The sequence below is a fragment of the Nannobrachium achirus genome (assembly GCF_963921795.1).
Source record: "Nannobrachium achirus genome assembly, chromosome: 10".
Taxonomy (NCBI): Eukaryota; Metazoa; Chordata; class Actinopteri; order Myctophiformes; family Myctophidae; genus Nannobrachium; species Nannobrachium achirus.
Window position 1 is genome coordinate 26,422,815 of NC_137819.1, and position 23,553 is coordinate 26,446,367.

General features: G+C 43.4%; 1 protein-coding gene across 1 annotated transcript; it reads left to right on the forward strand.

The window, feature by feature from the left end:
• Window positions 1–16,105: 16,105 nt before the first annotated feature.
• On the forward strand, window positions 16,106–17,178 carry LOC308292924 (C3a anaphylatoxin chemotactic receptor-like; the record flags this gene model as incomplete). Its single annotated transcript, XM_080735348.1, is given in 3 exon segments — window positions 16,106–16,313; window positions 16,316–16,923; window positions 16,927–17,178. Coding segments are annotated over 3 exon segments (1,068 nt in total).
• Window positions 17,179–23,553: the final 6,375 nt, after the last annotated feature.

Genomic DNA, 23,553 nt, shown 5'->3' on the forward strand with positions numbered 1-23,553 from the left:
TATGAGCACTAAAGGGACTGGAGCTCTGGACACACAGAGACGGCTACAAAGCCCCCAACATTAATTTAACTCAGACATTGGTTGGACTGGCAGTGTGATGTAGGCCATAGCACTTACCGGCGTAGCACTCGCCTACCCCCCAATGACCATACATGAAAGCTAGATAGCATTTTTTAGGTTTTTATATCCACCTCTTTCCGTGGGAATTTACTGGAGATTTTTTTGCACCACACTTCCGGTTAACAGCAGACATACAAGCTCACGTGTCACGTCGCGTCGCAGATGCAACCGTTGTGAGCTTGTAGATCACACTCGGCTGCGGCGCCGGAAGCTCTGTGCAACTTCTGCGCAATGCACGATGGGATGTTGGAAGGTTGTGGATAAAGCTTATACTGTAGGTGCTTGGTCTACCTACGTTATTTTTATTTAGGTTGATATTTATATGCATTTGATGTATTGATGTTGATGTATTGATGTATTACCTTGCTTATTGTATTGATGCATTACCTTGCTTATTGTAAATTGCTCTGGATTAAGAGCATCTGCTAAAGGCCTAAATTGTAGGTGTGAGCAGGGCTCCAGACTAACTTTTTCACAGGTAGCACTGGTGCCACCTACGTTTTAATTAAGTAGCACCATCAGAAATTAGGTAGCACCATATCTTTCTTTGTATAGCGTATTAGCGTGGTATTAATACATAGCCTTATTATACTGATGACAGTTGTGTTCATTTCCATACCATAAGCCATTTCAATTTGCCTTGATGTAAAGATTGACAATGACCCAAACTTGATATTTGCTAAATATTTTAATCTGAACTTTAGGTTTCTCTGCATGAGCAGCAGTAAAAATAGGTCAGCACTAAGGCTGTGTGATATTAGGAAAGCCTTTGATATTCAATATAATGTTGTTGAATACCCCGATAACAATATGTCTCATGATAAGTAAAAAAAAAAAGCTGTAGCCTAGTTTTTATGTATTTTTGCTTCAAGTTAATATTTGCAAACTAAAGACATTAATTCAAGAAAGATTTACGAATATCTCGGCTAACAAATGTAATATAGAACTATGACTTTAAACTTGCACAACGTAGACTAAATGCAATAGGCCTGCTTTCATGCATGATGGAAAAATAAAATTGTCCTTATGGTTTTAGAGTGAGATACTGGGAAGTAAGCTGCTTGATATCAACAGAAAACGTTCACTTGGAGACACACACACACACACACACACACACACACACACACACACACACACACACACACACACACGCTACACCAAAGACACACACACACACACACACACACACACACACACACACACACGAGACACCGAGACAGAAAAGTTTACAGCTGCCGTTCATTTGAGCTAATTGGCTATGAAGTGAGAAGCGCATTTTGGGCACTGAGGAACTTAACGAGTCACACAGCTGTTTTAACGTAACAGTAGGTTAATGTAACCAACGGTGGAAACATCCACGATCCACGATGACAACAGAAAAAAGCACGGTTATACAAAGAAAGGTTAGTATATATGTGATATCTATCCAATGTGAGCGAGAGAGAGAGAGAGTCTGTCTGTCTGTCTGTCTGTCTGTCTGTCTGCGTGTGTGACCCACCAGCCACCACCGGACCAACGATAAAGTGTGTGTGTAGTACTGTGTGTGTACTGTATGTGAGTGAAAGAGAAAGAGAAGGGGAGGGGCCGAGCATAGCCTCTGCAGGCAGGCAGCCAGGGAGAGAGAGAGAGAGGCGTCAGGCGATCTTCGATTGAGGATTTTCTTTTTTCTTTTTTTCCCCTCTTTTTTTCCAACTCGCACCAGCGCGACCTGGTTACATTTTAACTCGCACTTTATGAAATTAAGTCGCATATGCGACTTAATAGATCGCACCCTGGAGCCCTGGGTGTGAGGGACGCTAAATGATCAAATATACATGGAACATGGCTGTTTTGATCTCAACTGTAATTGACAAAGGTTATTTACAGCAAGGATTCAACTGAGCTACTGGCTAATTCATGCTAATGAGCTAAATACATGTGTTCTTTGGCATAAACATCACAGACGGATGCACGAGTGCGGATATTGAGTGGAAGACTGATATAGACGTTTTAGGCATTGCACCCGCTTCTACAACTGGGCTGATGCACCTTAATTCCTACCTTAAGCTGGTTGCACAACACTGCACTGCGTGTTTTCGTTGCGTTTTGGAAATCCGAAATTCGGAGGCCAGGGAGAGAGAGAGGAAAGAGAGAGAGAGCAAGGGACTCAGTAGCAACAGTTGCGAAAATCGGAGAAAAAAATCAACCCTGGTCCGAAAATAAATACGAAACGGGCGGCAGTGTGCAAACGTGATTGACATAAGGTGAGGTTGATTTTTTTATTTACGTGTTCCGAAATTCACTCCGATATTCGGCCCAAAAAAACGCAGCAGTCTGCAAAGACCTTTAATCCTTAATTATGTGGGTTGTTTTTATGCCTATTTATAGTCACATCGAAGGCATCAAACATGCACAAATAATCACAACATGTTATTCAAGAGAGCACCAAAATGTGCACATTTGATTTCAACTGAAACTACTCTGTACCAATTAAAGTTTCAATTAATTGCAACAAAGTTACACAAAAGCAAGACATAGAAAGTGATGTAGCCCATTCAATGTGCTTTATTGTGCCTTACAAACTTTTAGATAGCAAAGAGGAAGGGTGAGGACAAGGACACATGCTTATTGGCAGAGAGCCATCATGAGAGAAGATGGGGAAAATGCTGTCATAATTAAGCCACGTTCAAGGAAATAACATTTAATGCATTTTAGGTACCTTGAAAAAAAAGAAAAGAAAAAGAAAAAAAAACAATGTAACATTACTCTACATTTTTCCTATCGCACACCCCCCTATACTAGAGGCAGCTCAAGCACCCTAAGGGGTGCACACTGCACGCACACCACTTTGGGAATCCCTGATCTAACAAATAGAATAGACTGACGGAAATACAGAACGCACAGACATACACTAATCTACTATACCAATTACTGCATATCGTCGTTGTCGGGTGGAAACCTTGTTGTATGTCCTAAACCTTCCTTTTTTGGGTTATTTTTAAAACCAGTTAAAAGTGATGAAAATAGACGATCTACAAGCACACAACGGCTCGCGACGTGAGGCGCTGTGTGCTTGTAGATCGGCTATTTTCACTTTTTTGGGGGCGACACTTTTGTATGATGAAGTAGGGCTTTAATTTACGAAAAGACGTACACATTTTCTGCCTGACAGTGACGTCATTATAACTAGAAACCAAATAAATAGATAGATCCTAATATCCTCTTAGACCCCATTTTACAATAATCTAAAATTAAGACTTAAAGGAGTAGTTCACCCCCAAAATGACTTTTTTTCTATTGATTACTCATGCCATGGAGACTAGAGTTCAATAATATGTTTTGGTTTTTGTCACATTCCTAAGACAAAAATTTGATTCGAGTAAATTTTCCCCCATTGATTCCGGATGGTGACCCGTTTCGAAACGGGTCACCATCCGGAATCAATGGGGGAAAATTTATTGTTATCACATTTTTGTCTTAGGAATGTGACAAAACCCAAAAAATATGATTGAACTCTAGTCTCCATGGCATGAGTAATCAATAGAAAAAAAGTCATGTTGGGGGTGAACTACTCCTTTAAAATACAATACCATATCAGATCCAAAGTATGTTAGATACTATTCTACCAAATTATGCTATTATTAGCCACTATATTCAAAGCTACAAACATGGACATAATACATTATGTGGGCCAACGATAGCTTAATTAGGCAACACAGGCAGTAAATAGTCTAATTTAATGCCATATTACATCAGGAATTAATTGTCGGACAGAACACGAGAGAGATTGGCTCACATTAACACCACCGTTCCCTCCACTCTAGGCCAATGCATCAGGTTGCCTACCGTCAGAGCAGGTCAACTGAGGACGCCATCCATCTCTACCCTAACATCCTTCTGGAAGAAACCAGGCACGTATCGGAATGCGGTTTATACTTGCCTTACCCAGTCCACGGCTGCCAAACTCCATGACCTTACTCTGTAAGTGAACGTTGGACTTCTTGACCAACCTCCACCAAACAAACACTCATCCTCCACCCTGACTACAGTTTCTGTCTGTCTGTCCATCTGTCTGTGATCCATATCTCTCTCCTTTCCCTCCGTTCAGATGCAACTATTGAAGAATACTAAAGGACTATTTCACCCATTATCAACCTATATTCATACTTTACATCATTGGTTCCCTCAGGGGTCCTTGGGAGAGTTCCAGGGGGTCCACAGCTAAATGATAGTTATAGGAACCAAATGGACCCTTATGGGTCTGTAACTCAGAGAGTGTACAAATGCCATTAGTGTCCATTTGGTTTCATTTGTACACTCTCAGAGTTGAATTAACATTGATTTTACAATATAAATTGGAGTCTCAGAGATAGAAATACTATTACATGGGGGTCCGTAGCCTAATGCATCAAGCTGGTGGTCCTGGAAATTAAAATGGTTGAGAACCACTGCTAGAGCTGTAAAAATCTTCTCTTACTGTATTTCAGGTCCCTGAAAACACATTTTCAGTTTATTAAATAGCTGGAGATAAAGAGAGATAGCCTTGCTTAGCCACACAATATCACTGTGTGGATATTAGTCTGGTTCTTCTCAGTGTTTTTTTTTTCCCCAAGGGGCGTTACAAAATGATTCAAACCTACAACCAGGGTTTGAATTATGTGGGGGCCAATGGGGGCTTAGCCCCCATAGATAAAGTCTGGGACCCCATAGTCAAAAACCCCTATGGGGGTCTCTTTTTTGTGTGTTTTTTTTTATTTCTTTTTTTAACTGACAGTCCCACATATCATACCTAAATGTCCAAATAGATAAACGTATTCCCACCATACATTGCCGGCAAATATCGATTTTTCATAACACCAGGGATTTTCCCAGTTAATAGAGTACAGTTAACATAGGTGCAATATCTCCAGCCGCCTGCACTGTTTGTAGCGGGGGCGCTAGTGAGATAAATGAGAGTAAATTGACGGGTTTTTGCAAATTGAGGAAGAGAGAAGAAAGTTACGCTTTGTCAGCTGTCAGCTGTTCTCTCCGACCGTCAGTGAGGGGAGAGGAGAGGAGTGGAGGAGAATATGTCGCATCTTGTCTTCATTTTACAAGGTGAAGTTAATTTGAGCAACACAGCACTGTTTGTGTTTAGTGGACACACATACTGTACACATGCTGTTACCCAAACCACGCTTGCACACCCACATTAATAATTATGAGAATAAAAGTAGGCTATGTAATCATTATTAAAATTATAATCATTATAGGCTCCACTAAATGGTCAGTCCATAAATGTAGGTCTATTTGCAAATGGAAAGGGGGGAAAACAGCTTGTTTACAATTCACTTTTGCTACCTCTAATATTAGATTTTATTCTCTGTATCACAATGCTTGTAAAGCAGTCAGTCGTGGAGTTCCCTAACATTGTTTAACTATGAATTAATTCAGTTAGCCTTTCATTATAGCCCCAAAGACACCCAAAATAATATTGTGAAAGGAAAAATATGATTTAATAAAGGAAACCCGTTTTAGACGACTTTATACCTGAAAATATCCATTTTAGACGACTTTATACGCGAAAATACCCGCGCGCCGGTGCGCCCCATAGCTCTCTGGGTATAATTCGAACCCTGCCTACAACCAATCAAACTAGCGCCTTACATTTGCATCTTAACAAATGTTTTCAGCTAATTTGAATTTAAACCTTGAATCCTGTACATGCTCTTTATATTAGCAAGAAATAGAAAAGTTCTCAAACTTTTTCGTGCCAAGGAAGGACCCTAAAATTTAAATATAATTGGCAGGGGACCCCCATCCTTAAAATGTTTTGTGCCAGGGATCTCAAGAAAAGAAGATTTGTGTTAAAAACATCCAAAATTTAAAAAATCTAAATACCGGTTGGCTGGAGAAATTTCGCAATGAATTGTGGTTTGTCTGAAAGTTCTGTTCATCACCATGAGTGTACAGGTTTTACTGAATTCTGCAGCACTCTGTCTAGTTTCATTTACAGTACACTTATAGGACCTCAGTTCCTTCCTTCTTTTTCTTTTCTGGTAAAGTCTTGTCAAATGATGTCTTTGTTTGTCATAACGTGGCCTTTCAAGTTCCCTTTTCTGCAAGTTATGGTTGTTGCTGATAAGACATACTATACAGTACGTAAGAGGCTGCTGACAGCTCTTGATTCAGTTTCTTTTCCTCTTCTGGTGAAGTTTTGTGAAATGATGTGGTTTGTCACAGTGGTGTAAAGTAACTAAGTACATTTACTTAAGTACTGTACTTAATTAAGTACAGTTTTGAGGTATTTGATTTTTCCTTGATTATTTTCAATTTCCAATACTTTTACTTCTACTCCACTGCATATCGGATCCAAATATTGTACAAATATTCATTAATCCACTTTAGCCCTAGTTTATACCTTGGCTATTTGAAAATAGCCGATCTACATGCTCACAACGCGTTGACACATTGCTCACAACGTGTCGCGATGCGACCCGTTGTGAGCTTGTAGATCTTTTAAGTATATTTTGATGCCAACACTTTTCGTACATTTTGAATTCCAGACTTTTACTTGTAACGTGTTTCTATATTCCAGTATTGATAATTTTACTTAAGTAAACAATGTGAGTACTTTTTCCACCGCTGGGCCTTTCCATGTATCTTGGCAGGCAGGCAGGCAGGCAGGTCGGCGATCTTGATGTGATACTGGCCTATACTCACTTAATCTTCCTTGGAATCATCATGAACCCATGCAGTGTCTCCTCCTCTCTGCCTCTTATTGCTATAGTCTCAGGAGGACATGGTCCTTCTCCACAACAAACAGGTAGGGGGGGTCAGGGTGTCATCATTCTATTGGACACCTGTGAGTATCTAAAACTGTTTACCATCCTGGGTCAGGACCTTGGCTTGAGTCCAACTGTAGCTTGTCACTACAGTATTAGTGCACCATCATGGTTGACTCATGAATCACATGAAAGCTCAAAGACATTATTAATGAGAGCCCACTTCAACGTTTTTGTTTGTTAGTTTGTTTTTCTTTCTCGAGCATGCATTATTTTGTGCATTTTAGTTTAATTTAGTTTAATTAATTATTTTATGTTATTACGATGAGTAATTATTGTAGCCACTTTTAGAGCTGTGTCATTGACATTCTCAGAATGAGAAAACCTTCCAGCCTGCGTAGTACGTACGACTGACGTGACGCCAGGACATTTCATCAGACCTTCATATATTTATAAGAGCTCTTCAGTGTTCACTGATCACAGTTTGAAGAAGACACTTCTCTGGCTCACATCACTTCAATACATTGATACAGGATTACAGGTATCTATTCTTCTTTGCTTTTTTTGAGCGGTGTTAACCGCTCCTACATCTGGCTTTGTTTGTCACGTGTATGTCTGGACTGTGATTGGTCAATTGGTGTCTGTTTGTACACCTATGGGCTGTAGTGGAGTTCTTTGTACATGCAATTTTTAATTTTCATTGTCAATTCGTGTTAAAGTTTATTTTTCACTTCCAATTTGTAGATTATGGTCTATAGAACAATTTTGGTTCGAGTGTCAAGACAGCAGATTGAAGGAAAATATATTTTTTACCCTATTAACACAAATAACCAAAATCGTAATTAAGATTTTTTTACATGTCTTAATTTTCCCACAATTGCTGTGTAATATATATTTTCTATTGCTATATCAAGTCAATACTGTGTGAAGAATCAACAGGAGTTCAAATATTTATGTTTTAAATATTTTGGGTTTATATCACTCAAATAAGACAATATTTGAGTACTTTAATATTTGGAACTAGAGATAGATATGAGAATTAAAAAAAACACTGTGTTTTATTCTGTTCATTGTATAATGTCAAATTAGTTATACTATCTGCTGCAGGTGTGTAGGTCAGTGTGACTTAATTGTCCAGACTTGGTAGCTTGTGAGTTATCAGACAGTTGAGCATGTGCATGAGCTGCAGTACTGATTGCTCTCTTGTGATATTGATATTTTGAAGGTAAGCAAACAAGTTAAACATGTTAGGAAGTATCCTAAAGTGTTTTATGAATATGGACAGTTATGTGGGATAAGTGGCTTAAGTAATACATTGCAATAGTATAGCATTAACCAAAGGGTATGCTAGCACTGGTTAAACCTAAGTGCTAGCTACAGTATAGCAATTATGCTGAGGAAGAAATGATTTTTTTCATTATAATTCCCTACTTTCAACATACAGTAGCGTGAATACAGATGTGCAGTTTCAAAAAGATTTTCAGTGGATTGGCAGAACATTGAGCTTGTAGATCAGCTATTTTTGCAATTTGTATGACCTTCTCTGACTTTGAAGTTTAAATCTACCTATGAAGGTGGATTCTGCTTTTCAATGGAAATGGATTGGCATTCTTGCCATTAGTGGGTTTCTGCAAAAATACGCTCCATTCTCCATAAAAAATTGGAAAGGCAAAACAGGGAAAGAAATCTGTGGAAAAAATACTTTAGCAGGACATTTTCAGGAAAAGAACAGTAAAGCCTGAAGATGTGAAACGGCACATTGGTATGTGAAAAGTATTTAGTTATGTTTTTCTATTTAACTTATTTTGGTATAATGTGCTTACTGTTTTGTGAGTAAGTGCAAATGTGAATGTAGATGCAAATGTGAATGTAGCTATATGTACTGCTGACTGCTTTATTGTATGTTGAAGCAAACTGTAAGCTGTACAACAAATACTAAACTAATGTTTTATCTTTCCCTAACAGAAAACAAAACCTGGAAAAACTTCAACAATTTTATGAGATGTCTGTGACAACGAAATGGCAGTTGTGCATTCTGTGCCAAAAGCAAACAGAGGAAAATCTTGTTTGCCCTCTTGCAAATCCAGTTGCCAGTCGAAGAGACGTAGCCTACACAGAAATCATAGGCCTTGCAAGTCAGTTCAGAGCAATTGGCGCTGCTCCCCACCCAGATATAGAACTTCCAGATGCAGAATCGATGGAGCAAAATCGTGTATCCTGGCATAAAACATGTCGGCAGCTTTACAGGGCATCAGCACTAGACAGTGCAAAAAAACGTCATTCTGAACGTTTGTTTCCTGCAACAAGAAGATCCTGTCGGACTGGAGCACCTGTTAATCGTAATAAATGTCTCTTTTGTGGTGAACAAGAAGAAACAAATGCAGCAGACATACATTCGTTCCAGAAGGTACAACTCACCAAACAGATACATGACAAGGCAGTGGCGCTGGGAGAATATCGTATTGTGGCACTCCTTGCAGAAGGAGATCTAGTCGCTATTGAAGCCAAGTATCATCACCGTTGCTACATAATGTTCAACCGCCGTTATGATGCGATTGTTAAAGTCACAGTTGGTGAAAACTTTGAGGCCACGGCAGAAAATGAGTTGTTCCAATTCATGAAGGAAGAAACCACTGGAGGTCGTAAGGTTTTTGCATTGCAAGATCTGACAGAAATGATGACAGAGAAATTGGAACAACACGGAATTCAGAAGACTGTGAACCGGACATGGCTAAAGGAAAAGGTTCTCAAACATTTCCCGGATATGACAGAGGAGAAAGGTACCCGTGACCGGGTTTTCATTGTTTGTTCAAAAGCAGCTCGAAAAATTATATCAGATGCAACTCAAACACCAGATGAGGAAGCACATACATTACTAATGGCAGCATCAATTCTAAGAAAAGCTGTTATGAATCATAACACTCCATTCAAGTTTGATGGTTCATTTCCCATTGGTTGCGAAGAATCATCTGTTCCACAACGTATGAAGTATTTCTTCCGTCATCTCCTTGCTGGACCCAAATCATCACCAGAAAAAGATAATTCCAGGGAGATCCTGTCTGTGAGTCAGGTGGCCATGCTAAATATGACTTCTCTTTCTACAAACTTGAATTGTGAGCCTCCACTTGCAGTGTTCCTGGCACTTCAATTGCACTCGCAAACGAGAAGCAAGAAGTTGGTAGAACTCCTACACAAAAATTATCTCAGCGTGTCATATAAGAAAGTCCTTAGCATTGAAGCGAGTTTTGCGCAGGCTATTGCACAACAAACAAGGAACAACGGAGATATAGTCTGTCCTACAAATTTGCGTAAGCAAATTTTCACAGTTGCAGCCCTGGATAATTTGGATCATAATCCCACATCACGTACAGCTAGCTCATCCTTCCATGGAACTGGGATTTCACTTTTTCAGTTTCCCACATCACAGAAGCCTGGGTTGAACCAAGAATGTCTACGAATCAACTCACAGAAAACAGGAGAAGGCAGCAGTGGACCCATCCTGCCTCATTCATATACATTTGTACCACCTGTGGGCCAAAATCTTGTCACCCAGCCTCCGATAAAAGTTGTGCAACCAGAGGCAACTAGTTCATTTGATGTGGAGAAACAACATGAACAGGCATGGATGACTGCAGTACATGACACCCTATATGTGGATCCTGATACAGAAAATGGCACCACAGCAATGTGGTCTTCATTCCATGCTGCCCGATCAGATGCTGTTGGCCTACCAGAAAAAAGTATTGGGGCCCTCCTCCCACTTTTTCACGAAAAAGCAGCCACCCCAGAAATGGTTAAACATGGAATGGAACTGGTTAGAAAGACAACAGAGCACCTGAACCCAAATCAAGTCCCTCTGTTGGTTGTGGACCAACCACTGTATGACCTAGCGAAGAAGATGCAATGGACCTTCCCTGACATTTTTGGAGAAGACAAATTTATTGTGATGCTAGGTGGGCTCCACATTGAAATGGCTTTATGGAGCACCATGGGAGATCTGCTACGTGGGTCAGGATGGCTAGAAGCCTTGAAAGAAGCTGGGCTAGTCAAGTCGGAGGCAGCCGCCACATCATTTCTGAAAGCATCAAATGTAATGAGGACAAGATATGCCCATCAAGTTACTGTTGTGGTCCTGAACAGCCTTCTGAAGCGAGCCTACGAGGGCAGTGGAAGTGAGATGGCCTTTGAGGATTGGGCCGTAGCAGAATCCCAGGAGAGCCCAACATTCAAATTTTGGCTGCTTGTACACAAGTACCAACAACTAATCTTCATGTTCATCCGAGCACATCGGGAACGGAAGTTCAATCTGATGGTCACTACTCTACGGATGCTTGTGCCTTTGTTCTTTGCTCTTGATCACCAGAATTATGCCAGGTGGATTCCAATATTTATCAGAGACATGGAACGTATACCAGATGGCATCCAGGCAGAATTTGAGAATGGACACTGGACGATAACTCGAAGCAATCGGCGTTTCTCATCCATGCCAATTGATCAGGCACACGAGCAAGCCAACAAAAGGGTGAAAGGAGTTGGTGGAATAATTGGTCTGACAGAGAACCCTGGCATGTTGGAACGCTGGATCGTGACTGGCCCAGAAATCAGCCGTGTCGTTGAGGAGTTTAGCACTACAAACGACAACGATGATAGGGAAGAACTTCCTCATCACGAGGAAGGCTCTGCATCTCAACACCGATTTCAACGCCATGCCAAAGACCTGATGGAGTTGTTGCTGAGCAATGGAAATCCCTTTGAGGAAGGCAGTAAAGACCTGGTTACATTAGACAATAAGGTGTGTGAGTCTGCAGCTGCTGCTGCATCTGTCCATCAACTTGAGTCTATGGGACAAGAGCAGTACAACAACTACAGGAAGAGTGTGCTTGAATCACACGACACACTTCTGACAGCACCGATCAAGCGAAACAACTTATTATTGTTCCATGAGAAGAAAGCACAGAGGAAAACAGCAATTAAGCTGAGAATGCAGCACTTTAAACATCATGCAGAGCTCTATGGGAAAGCCTTTATTGTGCTAGACAGCCGCGGGGGAGATTTAGAAGGATTTTTTCGCCACGAATCATCCCCATACCCACCTGCATTGTCATCTGAGGGAGCCCTCAACTCTTGTACCAAGTCAGATTTGTTAGTATACATTACTGAAGCCAGTACAAGTACTGACATTTCTGTCGAGGAGGAGTTAGTTGCGCCAAGTGTTTACGACTTCATTGTTATTGATGGTGGAGTATTGATACATTCACTTCCTGGTACAACTGTCATTGGGAAGACCTTTGATTCCTATTTCAACAAGGTTTTCTGCCCACGAGTTCACCATGACTTGAAACGATCAACAAGAGTGGACATCGTCTGGGACCAGTATCGTGAACCAACAATCAAAGGAGGCACAAGGGAAAAGCGGGGAACAGGCACCCGACAACGTGTATCTGGTACTGCCAAAATCCCAGGAAATTGGCAAAAGTTTCTGGCAAACATTGACAACAAGAAGGAGCTGTTCGCTTTCCTTTCAAGTAAGTTGTTAACAGATGCACAGTTTCCAGAGGACAAGGATGTCTACATTACTGCAGATGATCAAGTCCACCACATTGGAAACAGTACACCAATGGATCAATGCAACCACGAGGAAGCTGACACTCGTGTCCTAGTACATCTCCTCCATGCCCTCCAAACATCATCACTTGGGATGGTGAATACTGGAGACACAGATGTTGTTGTAGTTCTTCTGTCTAATTTCCATAACATCCAGGCTCTGAATCCGGATGCGGAAATCTGGATCTCCTTCAAAGCTGGAAAGACTACTAGGATGATCTCCTTAAATACGATCGCCACAAACCTGGGCATGACAACATGCAAGGGCATGGCTCTTTTCCATGCATTCACTGGCTCAGACAGCACATCGTCTTTCAAATTCAAGGGTAAGCGATCCTGCTGCAAGATGATGCACAAAGTGCCATTCCTCATGGAGGAATTTGCAACCCTCGTCGACACTCCATATACAGCATCTCCAAGGCTGAAAGAAGTGGCAGCAAACTTTGTCTGTAGGCTGTACACTGAAGACTCAAATGAGGGCAATGATGTTGATCGTGTCCGAATGGCACAATTCTCTCAGAAAACCAGGGACATGGAGAGAATTCCCCCAACTAGGGATGCATTGGATCAACATCTGAATAGGAGCATCTTCCAAGCAAGCGTCTGGACGACAGCCCATATGTATGTATCTGCAATATGTGTATTGTAGTACTATCTAAATTTTACTAATGAATTCATTCATTCATTCATTCATTCATTCATTCAGGTCCATGATGCCCGTCCACAGTCCTACTGATTTTGGGTGGAAGGAAGAGGATGGCAAGCTGCTTCCCATTTGGACCACTCTGCCCCTCGCCAAGGACATATTGAAGCTTGATGTGAAGTGCTCTTGTAAAAGTCCCTGTATGCCAACCTGCACTCGGTGCAGTTGCATGAAGGCAAAATTGAAATGCACACGTCTTTGCAAATGTACTTGTGAGAACTAGCTAGACCAGAGCAGAGCATGTTTATTCTTTGTTAAAATATTGTTCTAGTAGTTGTTAAAGCCAATGGTGCTATATTGTGGTACATTTAAAACAAATGTAACTGTATTGTTGATGTTGTGTGTAATAACCATGTTATTGTCTAATTTGTGTGAAATATCAGAATATTCAAAACAAATATTTGACTCCAGTTGATTCCTCACACAGTATTGACTTGATATAGCAATAGAAAAATATATTACACAAGCAGTTGTGGGAAAATTAAGACATGTAAAAGAATCCACAATATGCAAACATGCTTGTCGTTCCCAAAACAATACCTAAGGCCAGAACAGGAGCCAGAGCTTTTAAGTATCAGGCACCTCAGTTGTGGAACCTCCTCCCAGTCTCTGTCCGTGTGGCAGACACACTTTGTGTTTTTAAGACTAGATTAAAAACGTTTCTCTATGATAAAGCCTATAATTAGGTTCGTTCGTTCGTTCGTTCGTTCGTTCGTGCACTCGTTCGTTGCTTCGTTCGTTCGCTGATTCGTTCGTTCACTCATGTCCGGGTGCATGTTGACACCATGGCCGGGCTGACAAAAGGCCGTGGCTCTGTGAGACAGCGTACAATCACTCCTAATCCCAACCTACAAAGTTACTGGGTTGGGCTGAATAATGGGTCAGAGGGGAGGGGGAACCCTCCTCCCTCTCTTCCCTTTTGGTTGTGTGGGTTTGTGTCACATTGGTGCAATTGTAACTAGCACTGTGCCTGCCATTATAAGGCTTGCCACTAATTCGAACTCCGGGGATCATCCCCGGAGTTTCTTTTCTGTCTCCCACTCCACAGTTCCAGTTCCTGGAAACTCGACAACCTAAAAACCTAAAACTCGACAACTCAGCTGCTGGGATTGCTACTAAAACTCGACTACTCAGCTGCAGACCAAGAGTGTGACTCCGGACCGGGCCTCCATGAAGCACGCCTGTGGACCTGCCTGGATCTCTCTGTGTCTATCTCTTGCTCTCTCTTTGTTCCTTACTGTCCCCCCGACTCGGTCGAGGCAGCACGGCTGTTCACCCCAGAGTCAGGATCTGCCTGACGTTTCCTCCTCCTTAAGAGGGGGTTTTTCGTTACCATTGTCGCAAATTGCTTGCTCAGGGTGGGGGCCTCGGGCCTGTGAGGTATCCACTTGAGTTCTCTCGAGGGGGTACCTCACAGGTACAGGTTCTGCTCGGGTTCTCTCTCTCCTCCCCCCACCCCCCCTACCCTTACCTCCCCTTCCCCTCCCCTTCCCCTCCCCCTACACGCGCATGCAGTGCCTGTGTGTGTGTGTGTGCGTTCGTTCGTTCGTTCGTTCTTGTACATACGCATGCAGGACCTGTGTATGTGTGTGCGTGTGCCCCTTGTTGTCTTTCCCTTGTCTCTCTCTTGTTTCTCCCTCTCTCCTCTCTCTCTCTCTCTCTCATGGCTCTTTAGCCTTTGTAAAGTGTCTTGAGATAACTTGTTATGATTTGACACTTTAATAAAATTGAATTGAATTGAATTGAATTGAAAATCTTAATTCCGATTTTGGTTATTTTTGTTAATAGGGTAAAAAATATATTTTTCTTCACTCTGGTGTCTTGACACTCGAACCAAAATTGTTCTATAGACCATAATCTACAAATTGGAAGTGAAAAATAAACTTAAACACAAATTTAAAATGACTGAGTGTCCAGGCACCCCACTAGTCTGTTTGTACACCTATGGGCTGTATTTTGATTGTGTTAAAGGACAACGTTGTTTTTTTACAACAAGGGTTCATATTTTAGATTGTAATTAGAGAAAAGAAAAAGTGAGTTTTAAAATGTTTTAATTTGCTTCGTTCTATTGTTTTATCGCGTTTACCGTGTTAAAATGTGGGGCATGCGTACGCATGGGGGCATGTGTACAAGTGGCTAAAGATGTCTTTTTAGACACAATATGCCAGCAGTTTCTTTATTGCTATTTACAGTAACACTTCTAGCCCCCATAAGTCACATTCAACCATGAAAGGTTGCGTTCTATCTTGGGAATGGGCTTATTCTATGTAAAATGACATATTTAGCCACTTGTACGCATGCCCCCAACCACTGAAATAAGAATCTCTAAAACAATAGAAAGAAGTAAATGAAATAATTTTAACACTCATCTTTTATATATTCTTTAATTACAATCTAAAATATGAACCCTTGTTGTAAAAAACTAAAGTTGTCCTTTAAGTACCAGATCTTATGCCTTAATTTAAAGGCCTGTCCATACTGTCTCCGACCACCAAACTTTTCATCTGAGAGTTCTGACTTTTCGACGTGCAGCTTTCCAAACTCTAATTCGGGGTAATGCTTTTCAGAAGATGCAAGTGGACTTTCTGACGAAACGTTCGGTGGTCGGAGACAGTATGGACAGGCCTTTAAGTTAAGGCATAAGAGCTGGTACTTAAGACAATGACAATAGAGCCCTAGGGTTACATTGGCCAAGCTTCACAGGATGATTAATGAAATGAACTCATAAATAGCACTGCTCACATCACACTGATTGTGATTTTTCTTGATTTTTTTTGCCGGCCATTATGAATGCTTATGGAGTGTTACTGAGCCCTGCCCTGGAATTAAGATAATTAATGGTGTGATAAAACAAAGCATGTACCTTTGTTTTGTTATTATACTTTTTAGGACGATGGAGAATATGACCACAACTAATGTCTATCACAATGAAACCATGGATCTGTCTGGTGGAAATGGCTCTTTCTGGGAGGACAATGTCAATGATGAGTATGACGACTATAATGAAGATGAACAAATTGTCTACGAGGAAGTCCACAAATCCCTCATGATCGCATCCGTCACCATTCTCAGCCTGATCTGTGTGCTCGGCGTGCTGGGGAACGGTGTTGTCATCTGGGTGACGGGCTTCAAAATGAAGAAAACGTCAACACCGTTTGGTACCTCAACCTCGCCGTGGCCGACTTCCTCGTTACAGTGTTCCTGCCCCTGGAAATCACAGAAATGGCTCTGGAAGACTGGCCTTTTGGTAAATTAATGTGCAAACTGAACACTATCATTCTGCTCATGAACATGTATGTCAGCATCTTCATTCTGGTGGTCATCAGTGTTGACAGATGTGTATGTGTTGTGTGGCCAGTGTGGGCCAAGAACCACCGCAGTGTCAGAAAGGCGTCTTTTGTGAGTCTGGGTGTTTGGGTGCTGGCCTTGGCTCTCAGTTCTCCTCACTTCTTTAGGGACACACTCTCCTTATTCTCCTTTTGCAACTTTATGATCACAGATGACTACAGTCCACAAAGGTTGTTTCGATTTGAAGCCATGATCATCACTCGCTTCCTCATGGGATTCGTGGTCCCTTTCACCATCATCGTCTCCTGCTATTCCGTCATCATTTACCGGCTCAGGAGGAATCGCTCGCTGGCCAGCCAATCAGGTCGTCCCTTCAAAATCATAGCAGCTGTTATCACCACATTTTTCCTATGCTGGGCCCCCTTTCACATCATGGGACTGATTGTGTTGTGTATCTTTTTGGGATAATACAGTGAAACTATGTTCAATGTGATCTACATTGTGTTTCCCATAGCTATCAGCCTGGCATTTCTCAACAGCTGCCTGAACCCACTGTTGTACGTGTTCATGGGTCAGGATTTCAAGGATGTGTTTCGCAGGTCTGTCCTGAAAGTGTTGGAGAAAGCCTTCAGTGAAGAGTTGCCTCAGACCAACACTTCCACAAACCCAGGGATCACCAGCTATAGCAAAGAGAATTCCTTTTCTGAGGCACAGGTGTAGGCACAATTGTAAATGCATTTCTTTCTGATAAAATATCCAAAAGAATATATGTTGAAGTTAAGTTTAATCATAGGTCTACAGTCACAACACCTAGTTTAATGTTGGCAGGCTGGGTTGTCGACCCAGTGACATGTGTCCTGTTTGCACCAGCCAATCCCTGTATTGATTGTTATTGAGACCCGTGTTCATGGCTGTATTAACCATTGGGCCGGTGGGGCCGTTGCCAGGGGGCCTTGGCTCTCAGGGGCCCTTGGAGGAACTGGACCGCATGGTCATTGACAATTTACTCAAATTAAATGTCTGTTGTCTACAGGTGTTTTTTTGGCCCACAGATGATCATCATGGCTTAAAATCCGAGCTGGGTAGTGTGCGTCGGGAGGGAGGGGGGTTATGGTGGAGGGTGGGGGGGGGGGGGGGGGGGGGGGGGGCTAAAAAATTATAGGCCAGGGGGGTTAATCCGTCCCTGCCTGTGTTTATTTTGTTTATATCTGTCGGTTTCCCTGAAATGTTTGTTAGATTGTCTGTTTCTGTGGCATGGTTGTGCCAGGTTTTGTTTCACTTGTAAGTGTCAATTTGAGAACCACTGATATACATAATTGGTCCTCACTTATGTTCATTATAGGATGGCATTATTTGCCTACTCACTCTGTGTTTAAGAGGAGGGCTGTGGACATTTCAGAAACCTGCCCACCGGTGACATCATTAGTTGGCAGGTTACAAGGAGAAGTCCAGAAGTGCCTCAGACAGTTAAAGGCCGGCTGACACGCCCCGAAATTTTAATAGCATGATACAGTAGGTCACGTGGTCTCTCTGAAAACGGTCTGAAATAGTCTGAAACTCATGACACAGTCTAATCTGCTCCTCGCTCCCCAACAACAGCTGAGCAGTACAGTAAGTAGTACAGTCAATTAATTTGATTGGCTTATAATTGCGCATTCCCACAATGACATCATAAAAATATTAACTCATATTTTAAGATGACTTTTTAAAGTGACAGTACCCCTTTGGGTGACAGTATCCCTTTAAGGGTAGAAGGGCTCATGATGGGTGCTCAAGAAAGTTGAACCGGCACTGGTTCTGGAACCAAGGTTCTTTTGGTGGAAAAGGCCCCAGATCTACAAGCTTGTAGATCTGCTATTTTGGGCTAAAGTTCTCAGAATAGGCACAAAGATTTGGTGCCCCCCCTGTTGAAGACCCCTGATCTAAATGAAATACTGGAGAACTCGACCGGTCTGCGCGTACAGTATTTATTATTTTACAGGTACACCCCTGTAAAATAAGCACGTGCAGACCAGTGTTTTATTTGGATTGTCTCTCCTGAAGTGCCCATGTATATTATTCTCTCTGATCATCGGTAGGCAGGTTTGGCAATTCCAAACAAGGGTTTTAAACGTTTCATTTTTTTATTAATGTAAGGACAAGGCTTCCATTTCAGAATGCTAACTTTCCAGGAAGAGAAAGGGCAGTAGTTTCTGTTTCTTGGAATCAATCCTCATCGATTCGAGGTTTCGGAACTGTCCACAGCCCACCAATGAGACACAGAGTTAGTGGGCAAATTGTGCCATCTTATAATGAGCCTTACTGAGGATGAAAGATGATAAGGTTGAAAATGGGTAAAGTGCTCTTAGTGTACTGTCGGCCTTCGTTCCATTTTGGGGGCTGGGCGGCCAACAAAGTAAATCGTCACTGTCGGGCAGAAACCTTGTATCTCCAAGTTTCAAATGTGTGGATTTTTTGCGCAAAGCAAAACCCTGCTTCATCATACAAGGCTGTCGCACAAAAGTAGTGAAAACAGCAGATCATTTTTTAAATGATAAATACAAAACAAACGGTTTTTGGACATACAAGGTTTCCACCCGACAACGACGAAATATAGCTCATGTAATTGGCCCACTGGCTTGTCACTTGTCATGATCTGAAAAGGCAAATCTTTGAGTAGCAGCAGCGCTATAGAGAGAGATCTCTCTATAGCGCGCAATGAGGGCCTCTCCAACTCTTTTTCCCGGGCTGAATCAGGGGCCCAGCATGTCCCTGGCAGACACTGTATCTACTACAACTTCACTACGTCTATCAGACCTCTCAGTTCATCGAGGACAGGTCTGCTCAATGAAACCAGCAACAGCTGTAAATAATAGAGCATTTATATAAGGTCTTTATCCGAAGAGATAGAGGCAGAGCATTCGCTAGCTGTGGCGACCCCTGAAGGGAACAGCCGATAAAATAAAAAAAGAAGATCCAAACCAAAGTGCTTTATATTGTGCATTACTGTACATCCACTATTGCATACACTGACAGCAGAGGCAACCATGCAAGGTACTAATCTGCTCACAGGGAGCGGTTAGGGGTTCAGTGTCTTGCTCAAGGACACTTTGACTAGGGGATGCTGGGGAACGAACCAGGAACCTTCCAATTCCCAAGCGGATTCTCCAGATCCTTAACCACCACCTCCACATTTTCTATGCCACATCATCTTGTAACAATCTCCTATGAAACTTTACAACTTTTAAATCAAAGCGGAAGACCTTTCGGTTTGACGCTGCCTTTTACTGATTCATCTCTTAATATTCTGCACTTTAATCTTCTCTTTATCTTTTAGTTTGTTTCAAATTCTTATGTTTAATTATATTCAAACATGCTTTTGTAAAGTGGTTATTCTGCACTCTCTTAATGCTCTGGGTCTAATGCCTTAATGCTTTGTGTAAATCACTTTGAAATGCCTATTTGTACTAGAAATGTGAAATACAAATAAACTTGCCTTGCCTCAAGTTTTATGCTTTATGTTTGTTGTACATTTTTACATAAGCTACTAGTAAGACACCCAAGGGTGGAATGCGACCTCAGGGTGACATGCAACCTCGCCCTAAAGGGCGAGGTCGCGCCAATTCTTGACAATCTGGCCAACCACAGCGTTTCTCTGACGATTCTAGTTGTTGTCATTCTGGGGGGAGTTTGTTCATGTTTTTGTGAGGGTATGTTAGAGAATTCTTTAGATATACTATACTAAATATAATAATATAAATAAATTGAATTTCCAGAGGGTGGAGTGCAATGAGTACAGTATTTATTTACAATATAATCAAGAGCTCTGAGCGACACGCATGCGATCGTGCCGCTCCCGTTTCTCAGGCATGGTCCCATTATATACACCGACAGTGTGACAAGAATAGTTGAGAGGGTGTCCACTAAACAGTTGTCTAAAGATACAATTCAGTTGTGAAGAGTCTTCCATGTATGGGCTGGTGACGTCGGAGCACGCGTGGAGCCACTGTCCCCATAGACAGCTGTTGGCTGAGTCAGTCTTTTTGTGCCAACTGAATAGTACTATTCTTAACTGGGGTAAAGTGACAGACACATGACTTCTGGTTACTTTAGAAACAAATTAGTAGTTACATTTATTTAGATATCTATCACATTCCTCCCTTTTGATCATATATGATCATATATGGTCATAAACGTATAGGTTCCGAACGGAACCAGGTTTATTTAATACCGGAGGACAAGGTCCCCCATTGGGATAACAGCGCCATCTGGCGCTGCAACAGAGTAAAACTCATAAGCTCCCATACGAGAAATATCATTTGTCGGGAGGGCTGTCAATCACAAACGAGGGCACCGCCCCCGAGTGTATATAAGCCCTGCGGGCTATCATAACTTCCTCTAAAGCCGCACCTCTGCGCCCGCAACTAGCGAACCGAGGGGCTTTATTCGGGGGACCTTGTCCTCCGGTATTAAATAAACCTGGTTCCGTTCGGAACCTATACGTTTATTGTCATACCTCCAGACAAGGTCCCCCATTGGGACTCATACACTCCCCGAGAAGCCATGAACCGACAAGACTGTCGTTCACACCGACCACACCCGGAAGGAGGTCCCGTCAACCGACGTGACCCCTTTCAGGACTGATCCGACCCAGGCCCACAGGGCCTGGGCGTGTTTAGACAGAAAAGAGACCCTGACAGACCGAGGCCTGCCCTATGCACTAAGGGCAGACACAGGTCCGCCTTATAATACTACAGTAATATAAGGGAAAGACTCAGGGTCCCCCCCCAGGTATCCTAGAGACAGTAGCAAGCTGTCCCAGGAAGGGGAGAGAGCCGCCCCACTACATAGTAGGCGGGGCAGCAGCACCTAGAACCGTATGCGCCATAGCAGAAGGCGCAACGTCCAGGTGATAGTAGGTCGCAAAGGTGGACGGCGAAGACCAATTCGCCGCCGCCCAAATCTCCTCAATGGAGACACCTTTGGACAAAACCCTAGAGGTAGACACACCCCTAGTACTGTGGGCCTTAAGTGCTTCCGGCACTTCAGACCCAGCTCGGGTGTAAGCCAACCTAACAGCATCCACAATCCATCTCGACAGAGTGGGTTTGGACACCGCTTTTCGCTGACGGGCATTCATGACCACGAAAAGCTGAGAAGTAGACCTGCTGACCACCGTCTTGTCACAGTAGGCCTTCAGGCCCTAACTGGACAAAGACAATGAAGACGCCTATCCTCCTCCGATGCAAACGGAGGAGGATGGAAAGCCGTCAAAACAACAGGTTCCTTCGGGACCACTCGGTTCTTAGGAATAAAACTCAATTGAGGTTTAAGAAGAACCTTGGAGTCATTATTGAGAAACCTCATACAATCAGGGCTCACAGAGAGCGCATGAAGGTCGCTCACACGCTTAGCCGTAGACAAGGCAAGCAAAAGAGCTGTCTTGAAACTAAAATGTTTCAAAGAGGTCCTCCCAATCGGTTCAAAGGGTGCCTTGCAAAGGCCCTCAAGAACCACTTGTAGATCCCAAGCAGGGAACAAAAATCTAGTCACAGGTCTTAAACGGTCGACACCGTGTATGAACTGGACCACCTCAGGGAATTTAGAAAGGCCCATGCCTGACACCCCCAGGTGACAGGCATCAAAAGCCGCTAAATAACCCCTAAGCGTAGAGAACGCCAGATCAAGGTCCAGGCGGTCCCGCAAGAAAACTAACGCCTTCTGGGCTGGAGCCAAGTGAGCCACCACAGGTGGCTCCTGTAGCTCACACCAGTCCAAGAAAACATTCCACCTTCCATCATATACCACCCTAGTGGAGGGGGCTTTAGCACTCTGAAAAGTAGCTACAACCGCCATTGAGAAGCCTGCGGCTAGCAGGTTCTCCCACTCACAGGCCAAAACCACAGGTCTAGGGCCTGGGGGTCGGGATGGAAGATATCGTCCCCCGCCTGGCGCAGCAGGTCCCTATGCAAGGGGAGCTGCCAGGGGGACCGGTAGAGCAGTGGGGTGATCAGAGACCTCCACATTCCCCTGGACGGTGCCACGAGAAGAACCTCCAGGTTGGAACTCCTGATCCTCTCCAGTGTGGGAAGGATCAGTTCCAGCGGTTGGAACGCATAGAGACGGCCTTCCGGCCACTCGTGTGCGAACGCATCCACCCCCAGAGGCGAAGGTCCCCTCACTGAGAAGTAGAGGGGGCACTTCGCGTTCTCCTGGGAAGCAAAAAGATCGAACCGAGGTTGACCGAACCTGGAGAAGATCTGTCTCACCACCGCTGGTGGAGAGACCAATCCTCGTAGCGAGGCTCCCCCCTGGACAACAGATCGGCGCCGCCGTTCTGAAGGCCTGGAACATGGGAGGCTCTAAAGGACCTCAGGCGCGGTACGCACCAGAGAGTCATCTCGCGCGCCAGCTGATCCAGCGTGCGCGAGGAGAGGCCGCCTTGCTTGTTGAGAAAGTACAAGGCTGCCATGTCGTCCGTCCTGACCAGGACATGACAACCCCGGAGAAACGGTTCGAAATACTTGAGAGCCAAGTAGATCGCCATTAACTCCAGATAACTGAAGTGGTACTCCAGCGTGGCCGGGGTCCACCGACCCCTGGCTGAGCGCCCCTCGTGGGTGGCGTCCCAGCCCGAGCGGCTGGCGTCTGTGGTGATCACCTCGCGTGACACCACCACGCCTATGGAGACTCCACTCATTAACAACGCCTGGTCCCGCCATGGGACCAGCGCGTCCATGCAGGCCTGGCTGACCACCACTTCCCTGCACCCTTGCAGGGGAGGAATCCTGAGCGTCAGTGTCCACCGCCAGAACGGTCTCATATGAAACCTGCCCAGGCGAAGAAGTTGCACCGCTGAAGCCATCAGCCCTGCCAACTTCATACACTCCTTGTAACTGACCACTTGGTCCAATTTGAAAGGAGCGAAGACACGTCAGGAACCTGTCCACCCCCTCCAGAGAGAGGCGGGTAGACATCGTGGTCGAATCCAGAGGTATCCCCAAGAAGGAGATCTGCTGGGAGGGCGTCAACATACTTTTGCCAAAAAGACGTTGAAAACCCAAGGCCTTCAGGTGGGCCAACACCAAGTTGGTGTGATATCCCTAATCCAGAAGG